The sequence below is a fragment of the Protopterus annectens genome, chromosome 9.part0 (genome assembly GCF_019279795.1).
Source record: "Protopterus annectens isolate FY-2018-M chromosome 9.part0, PAN1.0, whole genome shotgun sequence".
NCBI classification, from domain to species: domain Eukaryota; kingdom Metazoa; phylum Chordata; order Ceratodontiformes; family Protopteridae; genus Protopterus; species Protopterus annectens.
This window is the reverse complement of record NC_056743.1, coordinates 1,059,728,298-1,059,742,653: the sequence shown is the minus strand read 5'-3', so window position 1 is coordinate 1,059,742,653 and position 14,356 is coordinate 1,059,728,298. Positions and strand designations below refer to the sequence as shown.

At 38.5% G+C, this 14,356-nt stretch overlaps 1 protein-coding gene across 2 annotated transcripts in view; it reads left to right on the top strand.

Annotated features, from left to right (window-relative positions):
- HDAC7 (histone deacetylase 7) overlaps positions 1 to 14,356 on the top strand; it is a 1,116,899-nt gene that overhangs the window by 1,007,228 nt on the left and 95,315 nt on the right. For both annotated transcript variants that reach the window (XM_044083872.1, XM_044083871.1), the window contains exons 18-19: positions 2,245 to 2,332; positions 5,610 to 5,729. In XM_044083872.1, the coding sequence (XP_043939807.1) occupies positions 2,245 to 2,332; positions 5,610 to 5,729 (208 nt within the window). The remainder of the gene's footprint in view (positions 1 to 2,244; positions 2,333 to 5,609; positions 5,730 to 14,356) is intronic.

Here is a 14,356-nt window from a genome sequence, read left to right as displayed (position 1 = left end):
CAGACAGCGTGGGCCTGGGAATGGAGGAAGTGTGTGTAGAAAAAGTTGAATTCCTTCTAATCCATAACAGCTGGTACTACACTTAGTAGCTGCAAGGTGGTCCAACATGGCTGCCCTCATCAGAAGCACCAAAGAGCAAGGTGATACCTGAGGAAAAGGCACTCATTCCGCAGCATTTCCATGTAGCTTCTTACACAAGACTCTTGTCAGGCTTTCTACCCAGTAAAAATTTGGGGAGACATACTGGCCACTCAGCCCTGCTTTTTAGGGTTAGAAAGGAGACTGTTGGATTGGACAGTTTAGGTAAGGTTGCACAGTATCAATTGTTTGTCCATCTTAAGCGGAGGAGGTCTGTAATGAAATGCACTTCAAGTGACAAGTAGTCTGACTTTCACATAAGGCATTTTTCGTCTCCATTTACCGTTTTCCCGGATTATAATATCATCACTTATAAACAGCATCTGTTTCATTTGCAGTGATACCAGTTTGGACAGCTGTGTGTTATGACTGCTTCTCTGCCCTGGCATGTTTTCCCCAGCAGGCAACCTGTGCTTTTTGCCAGAATATGTGCATGCAATTGACATTTTGGTTTCTGCACTTAAACAGTGAAATTTCAATCTCATTGCTCATGCACTTAGTAGTACTCTTTGTTTGTTAAAATTGCATTAAGAAAATGATCCCAGTTCTTCTAGAATAATGCATTTTGGTGATCTACACACTAAACTGTGTTCTTTCTCTCACCTTTATAATTAAAACACTATTATTCTGTTCATTTCTACTAGTATTTAATTATAATAAAGATATTTTTGACATTGTCCTATCTGTAAATTTTCAGCTTCACCATTGTTTAATTTTTGAGATGCTGCTCTGCGTAAGAGAACTGAAATTTATGGCTTATGGTTTAAACATCCCCAGACTAGTTTTGCTTCAGTTTCTAGGTCTTTTGTTTTATACACTATCTGATGGTAAGATTGTCCACAAACTATCTAGCCAGTTCTTCTACAAATAATTGCCCACTTCCTGTGTATATTTGGTTGGACTATAAGGCTGTGCATCAGCACTGAGAAAGGAAATTAATTTATTTGATTTCATATGACAAACAAATGCTTTTCTTTTCATTCAAAATAAAAATAAGAATCAAATTAGCACTTTTTGCATTTTATAAAGAGTACAGGTATTAACATTATATGTAAACAGCTCATAAAGTATTGATGTTTCCTTAGGAGTCTCCTGTACTTCACTTATCTAGCAGGATGCTAGTTAGGTCCATCTTTATATATATGTATGCGGATGTCCGTTTTATTTTATATTTGTGCATGTGTATGTATGGGTCTGTACTCTGTATGACATCGTCGACTTTTCGGAAGGTTAAAAGTCAGATGGTCAAGACCATATGTTCAACTTTCTGAAAAGTGAAAAAACAAGAAAAACGGCAAAAGTCTATGTTTTTGTAGGCAGCCAGGCCCCAACCTCCCTGGAAATTATATATACCATTCCCGAGGTCACACTGCATTGGGGAAAATGGTAAATTCCCCGATTCCCACTGTACTGGGATGTCCATACAAATGCTTTGACTTTTCAGAAGGCCGAACATATAGCCTCGACCATATGTCTTTCAGCATTCCAAAAAGTCGACAGTGTCTTTTATAGACCTTGCATATGTGTTATTGCATTATATATAAAAACATAAATCCACAGCATAAGTTCCAACAAGAAATTCTAAGATTTATTTGGTAATTCCAACCAATAGCAACAAACAAGCACTTTGTTTGCTTTTATACCCAAGTTTTTTTCTGCATGCACTTTTTTTTTTTGACTGAAGCTGTGCATGCATGGAAGTGTGATTTTGTGATTTTATGTATGTATATTTCATTTATTTGCTGGTCCAAGGTGTCTGTCTCTCTCTCTCTCAGTTGTATTCTGTTACAGTATGACGTAAGGATTATAATAGCATTTCCAACAATAAAAACAGGAATGAAATATTGGAGTAGCTGTCATTGTTGAGTTAGTAGCATTTTCACACAGTATAGCCTAAATATTTAGTTTTCTAGCACTGAGATGAAATGCCTTAAAATGTTTTGATGCATAATATTATGCCAGTTAAAGACAGAGCCACTGAAACATTTAATAATAATTTCACATGGTGAATGACCTACAGCCAAGTGCAGTAGTTAAAAATATTAGCTGTGTAAACCATTCAGTACATGTTTTTAGTATGAATATGCATTTCTCTGTCTTATGCAGGGGGTTCTGTTTCTTTAATTCTGTGGCCATCACTGCAAAGCAGCTACAGCAGAAGCTGAATGTAAGCAAGATACTCATTGTGGACTGGGTGAGTACCAGGGTATTTCTTAATTACTTCTATGGTAATCTGCAGGTTGAGTTGTTTGGTGGTGTAACGTGTGAAATGGATTGTTTTTCTGTCCAGTGATCGTGAGAGGCATTAATAAATGTTTGTGAATTGTGCAGCTACCCATGAATTTATAGAGACAGGATAAGTCATATGGTATTTTTGAACTGGAAGTTCCCTTTTCATCATTTGTCTCCATGTGCCTGGTAGTTGGCAGAGGGTTAAATCTGTGAACTTTAGTTCTTGTGGTACAGAGTTTGATTCCCACAACCCTCATTTACTTACCTGTGACCTTGAGTAAGACTTTTAACCAGACATTGCCTTCAGGTCAACTGTGAAAAGAGACTGTCTACCCACTGGGCCTCCCTGGTTAACAAATGGTTATTACTGTTGAGATGCTGATAAGCTATGCTGTTTGTACAAAAATAAATAGTGGCTTACTGTTGAGTATGTAGACAATATACATTTTCCTTTCTTGAGTTACTGACTGGTAATTACCTAGATCAGAACATTTTTTCTTGGACACTGAAAATTATTGCAAACTGGTGGAATACTTCCATAACAACAGCAGATTAGAGGTAAACGCACTTTAGAATGCAGTTCATTCATTCGTTTGTTCATTTTCCGATTTCTGCTTATCCTTCTAAGGATTGTGGGAAGGGCTGAATGCCTGGTGACCAGCTTATCCCATTGTGAGAGACTGGTTTCAGGTTGTCTGCTGCTGGAGTATTTTCTGCTGAGGCTAGAAGGCTGGCCCTGGATACACAAGTGTCTGCTGAGCCTGGGTGAAGATGGCATATTGTAAGCTGGCATACCACTGGGTTCAGTGTATCTGCGCACAGTGCACAGTCTGTGTATTAGTACTGCAGAGAACAGGCGCATGAACTAAAAATCATTGCAAGTTGTGGTTGAATAGCCAACAGGTACTTGACTGACAGCTCACACTTCTGTGGTATTGTGTGCCCACTGAAAGCCTAATCCCCAGTGAAAGGAGATGGGGTGGGGAACAAATGTGTCATTTGAGGACTTCGGAGTGCAAGATGATGAGGAGCAAAAACGTACTTACGCAATATTTGAGGTACTAAAGAACATAAATCAAAATGCAGTCCCAGCAAATTCATTGCAAATATCCAGTAGAATGCATTGGTGCTACAGTTGCAAAGACATGTTGCTGTTGCCAGACAAGTGAAAACTGTGTCACATAGAATGTCTGATTAATGGCGGACATTCTTTTATGGCCTTGTTGTATAACTGTGTTCAGTAACATTGCTAGGATTATTTTTATGTGGTAAAAGTGTTCAGGGGTGCCTGGAAGTTTTGCTGTCTGCAAACAGTAGCTACGTGCTGAGCAATGTATTGTTAAAACCGGAATACCCAGACTCGCATTATGCACTCACTCTTTTTAGCTGTAATGAGAAGCTGTTATGCTGTAGTTGCATTGTCACATGGCATGAAAGCTTTCCATTTAAAACGAATGGTTATGGTACAAATTTGAACTTTTTTTTTTTTCCCTATTCAGAATTTTAACATTGGAATACTTTTTTTTCCCTATTCAGAATTTTAACATTGGGATAGTAGCATCTCCATTATTTCCAGTGTGTTTTATATATTATTCTAGAATGCCATATATTGGTACAGTTTTCATAAGGCATAATAGTGGATCTGACCTCATTAATTTTACCAGTCTTGGTATCGAACAATGGTAGTCATTACTGCCTTTCCTTCCCTCCAGAGCAGGTGTTGGTTATTTTAAACCTTGAGCACCATCTAGAGTTTGGTTTCATGAATTTGATTTTTAATTAATTTTCTTGTTTAAGTCTTTGTTGTGATAAGGCCCTATTAAAGAAGTTTGAATTAAATGTGGCTAAATGGATTTTCTTGTTTTTCTTGTATATCATTTGGATTGGGGAGTGGCAGAATATTTTACATATGGTATTGTCACATTTAGTCTGCTAAGTGAGGTTTTGATCGAACATAATGCAAATATGGGAAACGGGACTATGACATTTGATATGCATGGTTGCCTGTCCTGCTCCTGTAGGTTTGCCAGACTTTGCAGCACTGAGTTAAACTGCATCAGAGCTTTTAACTTGCACAGAGTAGTCCTGAGTTTGTGCAAACAGAACCATAACTAATACAGTGCTACACTGTCGATATGTGTGTATGTGCTGCTGCAGTTATAGGTACATTCATCCTTTCATACCAACGTTATCCCACAGTGTGTTGTGAGGGGAGCTGGATTCTGTCATATCAGTCAGTGGGTGTAAGGCAGGGAACCATTCTTCTAAGGAATGCCAGGTCTTCGCAGGATGCACACATACAGTCACACACCACATGCATCAGTTCACCTGATAGCCGGCAAAGGGTGTAAGGCAGGGAACCATTGATGCAAGGAATGCCAAGTCTTTGCAGGATGCACACACACACACACACACACACTCACACACTACATGCATCAGTTCACCTGATGGCCGGCAAAGGGTTTAAGGCAGAGAACCATTGCTGCAAGGAATGCCAAGTCTTTGCAGGATGCACACAAACACTCACACACTACATGCATGTACTGATCAGTTCACCTAATGACAGGCGCTGGGTGTAAGGCAGGGAACCATTCCTGTAAGGAATGCTAGGTCTTTGCATTTTACACACATACACTCACACATCACATGCATGTGCTTATCAGTTCACCTAATGGCATGTCTCTGGTATGTGGAAGAAAATTGGAGCAGGTAACTTGGAAATGAACCTGAGGACCAAGAGCTGTGTGGCAGCAACTTTACTGCACTACTGTGTGGGTGTTCATGTGTACAAGGTAACTACAATTGCTTGTATAAAATATTATTTTAAGTAATAGCCTGGCATGTAACAGTAGAATATTTACAAGGAAATTAATAGTTTTTCAAGATGGAAAAGATTAATTGTATTGGGCATAAGTGAATGCTGTGCAATAGTTGTAGATTTTTGAGTTGTAATGTGGTTGAGAGACTTGTGTGTGTACTGTAGGGGTATGCAGACGGCAGGGCATCAGATGTTGCTAGCCAAGAATATTTGGTAAACAGGATGAAATAGTAACAGAAGTGGAAGATGACCACTCTGTGGCTTATTTTGCTGTACATCAAATGTGTAGTTTATTTTTCAGTAGTTGTAGGATGTGTGCAGATATAAAAAACATTGTCCTTCCTGTGCTACCAGAACTTAGTATCTGGAAATGTTAATGATCTACACCTTGTATATGAATGTACTACTTACTCTCTTGCAGGATGTTCATCATGGCAATGGGACGCAGCAGGTTTTCTACAAAGACTGCAATGTGCTTTATATCTCTCTGCATCGTTATGATGATGGAAACTTCTTTCCAGGTAGTGGGGCACCTGAAGAGGTAGGTTTCACTTGTCATGTAGTTATTTTTTAACATATTCACCATGGTAGAGATTATTTAACTTGTTTTCTTACTTCACACTGATCACTTTCAGTGGTTCATGAATGTAATTATAAGTGGTGTAAAGAAAATAAATCTGTTTTTTCCCTTTGGTAGCAGGTCAGACAGATTATCCCCAATATGCATGGTCTTAAGGCTCCATTTCCAGCATCATGTTTGTACTTTATGCATGCATCTGCAGTACAGAACCTCTTTGATCAAATCATTACTAGTGCCATCATACGTTTAGAGACATTAAACTGAGTGTCTTGGAGACAGCACCTCTGGGCATCTTTAACAGTAGGCGTGACACTTGAAGCTTCCAAGTTGTTTCCAGTTCCATGGCCTTTGGATATTCCAGTAGGAAAAACAGAATCCTTCCATTCTGTCTTTAGTTTATAACCAGCTGTCATGGAATACAAAAGACTTTGATAATAGAAATACCATTTGGGCATTCTAATGGGCCTCTCAGTTATATGAAGCAGGGGTTATTAGTATCAGTTTAGAAGGCAATATTAATCTTTCTTTTAGAGCAACATAATTGGGTCTGTAGAGTAGCCTATAATTACCTGTATTTTGGGTAGGCCTCTCTTATTGTAAAGACTTACACTCTTCACCTTACCTTGCCTGTAGCTGTTCCATATCATGGAAGGCATAGCAAATACTGTCAAGGTAGTAAGTAAACCCTTTATACTGAAATTTTGGGAAAGGAATACACAGGTAGTAATCAATACTGATACGTGGTAATACAAAAATCTTACTTGTTGCAGATAGCCTGTATGCAACTACTACTTTATCCCAATCACCCGTTCTGTCCTGAAAAGCATTAACATACATTCTACTACTTTTTGTGCCTCAATGCCCTCTTAAAAAAAAAAAAAAAGTCTCCTTGACTTAAATGTTGCTTCTCCTGACCACAACTTCCTTTTCCTCCCTCCCATCATGCCAGTCTGCCCTGCGATGATGCATTGAACATGCATCGTATTCCTACTCTTTTTTTCTTTCAGAGTATGTGCTACTTACTGTCTTTTTCACCTTAGGGTCTTTAGAACTGTACCCCACTTTTCTTGCATGAGCTAATCGGTGATTATTGCAGTAGACGAATCACATCTGCCTCTCTGACACCTAACTAGCCAACCTTGCAACCTGACACCCTGTTAACATTCAGCACAGCACACTAACGATGCAAATCGTATCTCTCAACAGTCTGATTTTGCCTTGCATATTTGCTAACACTCCATCTTAAAATATAATGACTTATTCATAAATCATTGGGAATAGCAGTCACTGATAATAACAGACATTACATTCATAGTGTTCTCATTTTTCAGAAAATGCATGTTAATGCAAATCCTTTCTTTCTGTTGTCCTGCTAAATGCATAGTAGCAATATAAAAGAAATCCCAGATTTTATCCATCGCTGTTTTTGGCTTTGTCCCTAATTGTTTGTTTAAGAAGTTAAGAAAATAATAAAGTAGTTAGGAAATCCTTCTATGTGGCCCATCTAATTACTAAAGGGTTCGCATCTAGAAATAAAGAGGTTATAGTGCCCCTCTACTCGTCAGACCCATCATAGAGTACAATGCCCCATTTGGGATGTACCTCACAAGACACTTCCAGCAGCTGGAAAGACCACAAAAGCACCTCACCAAGAGGATTACTGGCCTCAAACATATGTCCTATTCAGCCCGACTGAAAAAACTCCGGCTGTACTCAGTGGCATATCACTTACTCAGAGGTGATCTCTGCCTGACTTTCAAAGCCATGTCCAACTCAGAATTGATGGACATGCTCCACCTAAAGAAATCCAAGTCACTGCGAGCCATGCACTCTAGTGAGCTAAACCTCGCCACAACAATAAATAGAACATGCTGGAGCTATAGATTCTTGTCACAAGAGACTCCCCATGCTTTGCAACAAAATTCCTAACTACATTAGGCAGAGCCCCTCACTAACACACTTCAAGAGAAACCTTGACGAGTGGATGGGTAACAGAAAATACATCCCTGGGATCACTTCATTGGCTGTGCTTGACAGAGGCTCAGTTAATTAATCAATGGGGCAGCGAAAGCCGACACACTTTGGCTAGGCTTATAAATGCCCTCGGGCAGATAGCCTAGTACCTACCTATGAACCTATAAGAGATATCCACTGTATCATTTCTTTATGTCTAGTGATGATGTTCTCGCGTATTTTACCTTCATCTTCCTTAGATTCACTCCCTAATCCATAATCGCTGATAGATATTCTCTCCCTCAGAATTTACATTACGCTTCTTTAAATTAAGTCCTATGCATTATCCTTATGAATCAAGAGGAACATTAACATACTGTATGCAGACTAATTTGCCCTAAGCTTAAGATACAGGCGGTATGTTTTTTTTTGTTATTGTTTTGATTGTTTTGTTAATTGGGTATATCCTATCTCTTCACTAGAAACTGATCTAGACAATATTCAAATTGTTGGATTGTGGAAGTTAAATAGACAGAAAACCAAATAAATGTTAAGCATGCCAGTAGCATAAAATATAAGAAAACTACGTGACATGAAGAACATAAATTCAATAAAAATACAGTTCGATATCATGCACACAACAGTAGTTCACCTTACAGTTTAATATTCCTAGAAGAGGCTAACCATGTAGCACTCTTCTGTAAGGTCATAATAATTTCTGCATGTATGTATGTATTTATTTATTTTCCCATTTGTTGACTAGGATGTCAAACCCCTTTTCATCACAAACCTGGGGAGAAATGCTCCAGTGTTACAATATAATACACAATGGAATAGTTTTTGACAGAGCAGTATTAGAAAATGGTGCATAGTAACATATTAAATTAGTTCCCGTTACACAATAGCATGTTGAATTAAAGTATACATTCATGTTAGTACAATCATAGTATGTATGTTGACACTGATCATATTGTATATAAGCATTTGTACTGGAACAGTTGTAAATATGCATGGGCGAGCATATATATATAACTACCTGGTAAAATATAAAGCATTTTAAAAATATCTTTTGAGTACAGTGAGAGACAAGGGATCTGTCTGCAGTAAAAGGTAGTAGTTGTCTCCCTGGAATTAGATTACTAAATTATCTAAATGATGTCCTCACTTCCAAGTAATTATCCATTTGAAGATTAAGTTCTGTAAGAAGTATAAATCAAGAAAAACATGATACAAAGATGACTGCGAGGTTTATTAAAGGATTTTTGAAAACAAATTTCACTTAAAAACTTCATATTTCACATTGGTAGACCCTGTCAATGGAAGTCGCATATTTTGCGTTTCTGTAATTGACTCTGGAAAGCCTTTTGTTTTGATAAGTATGGCCTGTGAAATTAAGTTGCATTGTTTTTCTTCACCATTACTTTTAAACTGTGTCCCGTGAAAGGGATGGCACGTGATGCAGTACTTTAACAAGGTTTGGTGGCCAAATATCAAAGTAAATAGATTAAAAAAATAATAGGGCATTCACAATTAAAATACACTGCTGAAAATATCAATAACAACTGATGGAGAAATGCCTTATTGAGCCTTTTTCTGAAATGTCTCTGATTTTTAGGGATGACACAGATTTTCAACTCAAATTTTTTGCTCCATTCTTCTTAAAAAGTGTGATTTTTTTGATATAATGGTTCTGACTAGTAAACAAATTGTGCCAGGCACTACAGCTGGAGCTTTCTTATTCATCATAAAATGCATACTGTTATTTAGTCAGAATTCTAAGTGAGTAATATCAGTATGTCAAAAGTATTCCTGAATATGACCTTTGACCTTGATTGCTTTTGGCCTTATCGTTCATTGTTGAAATAAACAGTGGAAAGCGATTTTGTGTTTTTTTACCTTTTCAGCCATGACTAGAAAAAGTAAATGCAATGTATAAATAAATATATATATATATATATATATATATATATATATCTATATCTATATATATATATATATATATATATATATATATATATATATATATATATATACACACACACACACACACACACACACACATATCTATATATATATATATATATATATATAATAGCAGCAGTCTGCATTTAAAGTGGACCTGTGTGTTGAGAGACAGCCTTACAAGACTATCCGCAAATATATAGAGCTGAGTATATTTTTCTGTATTATTCTGTGTTATAGAGCTAAATTGTTGCTTAGATATCTGTTGTCTTAGTGTTCTGCAAATATACAGAGATCAGTATATATTTTTTTGGTTTTATAATTTACACTCTGATTCCTCACATCTCTGTTGAAACCCCCCCCCCCCCGTTCTTGGTTGTAGTTTAAATTTGGTGGCTTTTGCAGCGCCCGCCCCACTGTAGATTTAATCTAGGACACTCCCCCAGTCCCATCTCTTTACCGCATTCTACCTAATAAACCCTTTCTGCACTTGCTTTTAGTCCTTTTTAATTTAATTACATTTTTTCAAACTGTGTGTGGACTAATATTGCTACATACTCAAGTGTGCCAGCTTGCACTGCATGTGAATTGTTTTTACTACTGTTTTTGCTACTTTTCTGAAGAAAAAAAAATTGTAAGCCTGTTTCAGACCTTTCCTGTAATTAGTGTTCCAGATACAGATTTGCTGTATCCAGGACTATTTGTAAGCTTCTGAGCCCCCAAGTCTTTCTGTGTTGGAGGGAAGCCTTCTAGCTTATCAGTGGGAGTGTTAAGCACTAGGTAACCTGTCTACCACATAAGGAGTGGTTCTGGCCCAGAATTTGTAGTTATTGGCCGTTTGGGCGGTCTTCCATCTCTCTCAACTTTCTGATTTAAAGGCCTGCATTTGCACTTGTTTCTGTCCTGTAACTCCTGGGCCCATCTCGTTTGCTCACTCAAAAAAAAAAAATATCTGCTTTTACTGTATTTGTGTTTCTTCCTACTTTATTTTGCTTTTGCGTCATCTTAAAAGTACTCAATTGTATTTATTACTGCTTGGTGTAACTCATTCTAAGCCTTTTAGTTTAAGCACTTGGGCTTCAGACCAGTTGTTTTACATTAGGAAGGTTTGTGGTCTGCACTGTAGTGGCAGGACAGGTAGCTTACATCCTTCTAATTTGGGAACTGCTGAATGAGGGCTCAGTGTCTGTTATTCTAAAAATGTATTAATTCTGTTTTAAGCACTTGGGCTTCAGGCCAGTTATTTTATATTAAAAGGGTTTGTGGTTTGCACTCTTGTGGGAGGAGAGGCTGGACTCTGCCCTTCTAGCTGGGAATTTCTGGTTAAAGGCTTATAGTGCCTGCATATTTAAACTGCTTCTTACTGAAATTGGTACACCTTGTTTGCTGTAGCATAGACTAGATCCAGGCCTGCTGAATCTAGCTTTGTTTGTATAACTTGAGCACTAATCCAGGCATTCTTTAAAGTATTCAATTGTATTTATTACTGCTTGGTAGTAACTTGATTAAAATGTAGCTATCATTCTAAGTCTTTTGGATTAAGCACTTGGGCTTCAGACCAGTTGTTTTACATTAGGAAGGTTTGTGGCCTGCACTGTGGTGGCAGGACAGGTAGCTTACATCCTTCTAAGTTGGGAACTGCTGATTGAGGGTTCAGTGTCTGTTATTCTAAAAGTGTATTAATTCTGGTTTAAGCACTTGGGCTTCAGGCCAGTTGTTTTACATTAAGAAGGTTTGTGGTCTGCACTGTAGTGGCAGAACAGGTAGCTTACATCCTTCTAAGTTGGGAACTGCTGATTGAGAGCTCAGTGTCTGTTATTCTAAAAGTGTATTAATTCTGGTTTAAGCACTTGGGCTTCAGGCCAGTTATTTTACATTAAAAGGGTTCGTGGTCTGCACTCTTGTGGGAGGAGAGGCTGGACTCTGCCCTTCTGAGCTGGGAATTTCTGGTTAAAGGCTTATAGTGCCTGCATATTTGAACTGCTTCTTACTGAAATTGGTACACCTTGTTTGCTGTAGCATAGACTAGATCCAGGCCTGCTGAATCTGGCTTTGTTTGTATAACTTGAGCACTAATCCAGGCATTCTTTAAAGTATTCAGTTGTATCTATTACTGCTTGGTAGTAACTTGATTAAAGTGTATCTATCATTCTAAGTCTTTTGGATTAAGCACTTGGGCTTCAGACCAGTTGTTTTACATTAGGAAGGTTTGTGGCCTGCACTGTGGTGGCAGGACAGGTAGCTTACATCCTTCTAAGTTGTGAACTGCTGATTGAGGGCTCAGTGTCTGTTATTCTAAAAGTGTATTAGTTCTGGTTTAAGCACTTGGGCTTCAGGCCAGTTATTTTACATTAAGAAGGTTCATGGTCTGCACTCTTGTGGGAGGAGAGGCTGGACTCTGCCCTTCTGAGCTGGGAATTTCTGGTTAAAGGCTTATAGTGCCTGCATATTTGAACTGTTTCTTACTGAAATTGGTACACTTTGTTTGCTGTAGCATAAACTAGACCCAGGCCTGCTGAATCTAGCTTTATTTGTATGCTTGTTGTTTGTTTGCTTGTTATTTCCCTGAAACGCTAATTCCACCTAAAACACGGCTTTTCAGCGCTTCTGTGGATCCCTAGTGATATCTGCATTGCTTACTGTACTTATTTCCTTGTTTCACTTGAAAGAATGTTACTGTTTGTCGTTTTTGCATTTAGGTTACCTGTAACACATTGTATTTAAGTTACCTGGCACTTGCTTACTAAAGCAATTATATAAGTCAGCACTAAAATATTAAAAGCACTACACCCTCACAAACTCCCCTTGAGTACCTCGTTCCCCATTGGCCCTTTTTTTTCAATTATAAAGGAATTCCCAATACTAATTCTAGCATGTCCAAGGGTCAGTTGTCAATCTCCTGTCCGGTCCAGCTGGTGAATCTGGGAATCTTGAAGCAATGTTACATCTGCCTCATGTACACAGACAACCCTCTCCTCCTCCCAACAAATTCCAACACATGTGAGAGATGCAACCATATAGCCATACTGGAGGCTAAGCTCTCTCAACTCAGTACTGGCAAAACCAGTCAGGAGGAGAAGGAAACCACACTCACTGCAATTCCAGTCTCACATAGACCTACCATGACAGCAAACCAAACACATAAACACACAAAAACATACTCGGAGGCTCTAAATAATAATCTGCCTAAGCAGCAGAGACCTCCAAAGCAGACACCCAAGCAACCGCTACCCCAAAACAAAACACGTGCAGCACATAGCTCACAAAGCCAGTGTGCCAAACAGTCACAGGCCTTAAGGCTAAACAACACACCTGATAAACTTGTAATAGGTGACTCTGTTGTCAGGCACACTGACATCCCGCTCACCAGGCTGAACAAGAAGAATTGAAATGTTAAATTTATTAGTTTTATTATTTTTTGTTTGCTAAAATTATTTATATATATATATATTTTTATTTTTTTATTTTTATTTTTATACTTATTGTGTGTGTGCATCAATCACATAGATTTAAATAGATTAAAATAGATTAAAATAGATTTAAAACAGTTTTAAAACATTTTAAAATAACATTAAAAACAGGCTCATGGGTTTGTTATGTTTTAATCTGCTATCTTTTTAAAAACTGTTGCATTCAGAATTAGATTTATTTAATTAGATAAGGAGTACTAATTAAATTAAATTGACTGATTACTGATGATATAAAGTGTTAGCTAGTTGGCTTGTAATTTTGTCTGAAGAAGGTGAGACACTGGGCTCGCCGAAAGCGTGTTTTGTGCTTACAACATTTTTCTTATTAAATCAGTGTTCCTGGGTCGTGCTCTGCTGCTTTTTTTCGTATTTCCTGAGTCTGAACAAGAAGAAGGTCACAGTGAGCTGGCTGTCGGACGCTAGGATCCGCCACATAACACAAGCACTCAGGTCACTCCAAGGCAAGTACAAATATGACTCAGTCATTGTCCATGCTGGTGTGAATGACCTGAGACGTACCTCCCTGGACTACATGAAAAGAGACATAGAGGAGCTCTCTGAGCATGTAGCCCAGGCCGGTATGACCCTGACCTTGAGTAGCATCTTACCCTCACCAAGAATGATGCCACAATATGAAGACAAGATGATCAATTTCAACAATTGGTTTAAGTATTGGTGTCATTCAAAGGGGATCCAATGCCTGTCAGCCTGGGATGACATGCTCGACAAGCCACAATGCTTCACTAGGGACGGCTTGCACCTGTCACCCCTGGGCTTTTGGATATTGGCAAAGGCTCTTGCTACCCCCATAGTGCCTTTTTTAGGCAAGGCTCAAAAGACAAACCCACCTCCATAGGTATCACAAGGGATAAGAAACTAAGAGTAATGCTACTCAACGCCAGAAGTCTAAACCTCAAGATGCATGCACTCAAAACTCTCCCTAGCATGGAGAACATCGATATCTGTGCAGTAACAGAAACCTGGTTCAAGGCTCCCGAGAGCACCCCAGCACTACCAGGTTATACCTCATACCATGCTTTTCGGCCCCAAAACTTGGACCGAACCACAAAAGGAGGGGGAGTATCAATATTCGTCAAAGATACCCACACCTCCAGGTTGGTGGCACAGCACGAAGCATCAGAGACTATCCATGTGCAACTAACAATGGGTAAAACTGCCTTCCCGTTTATAGCCTGCTACAGA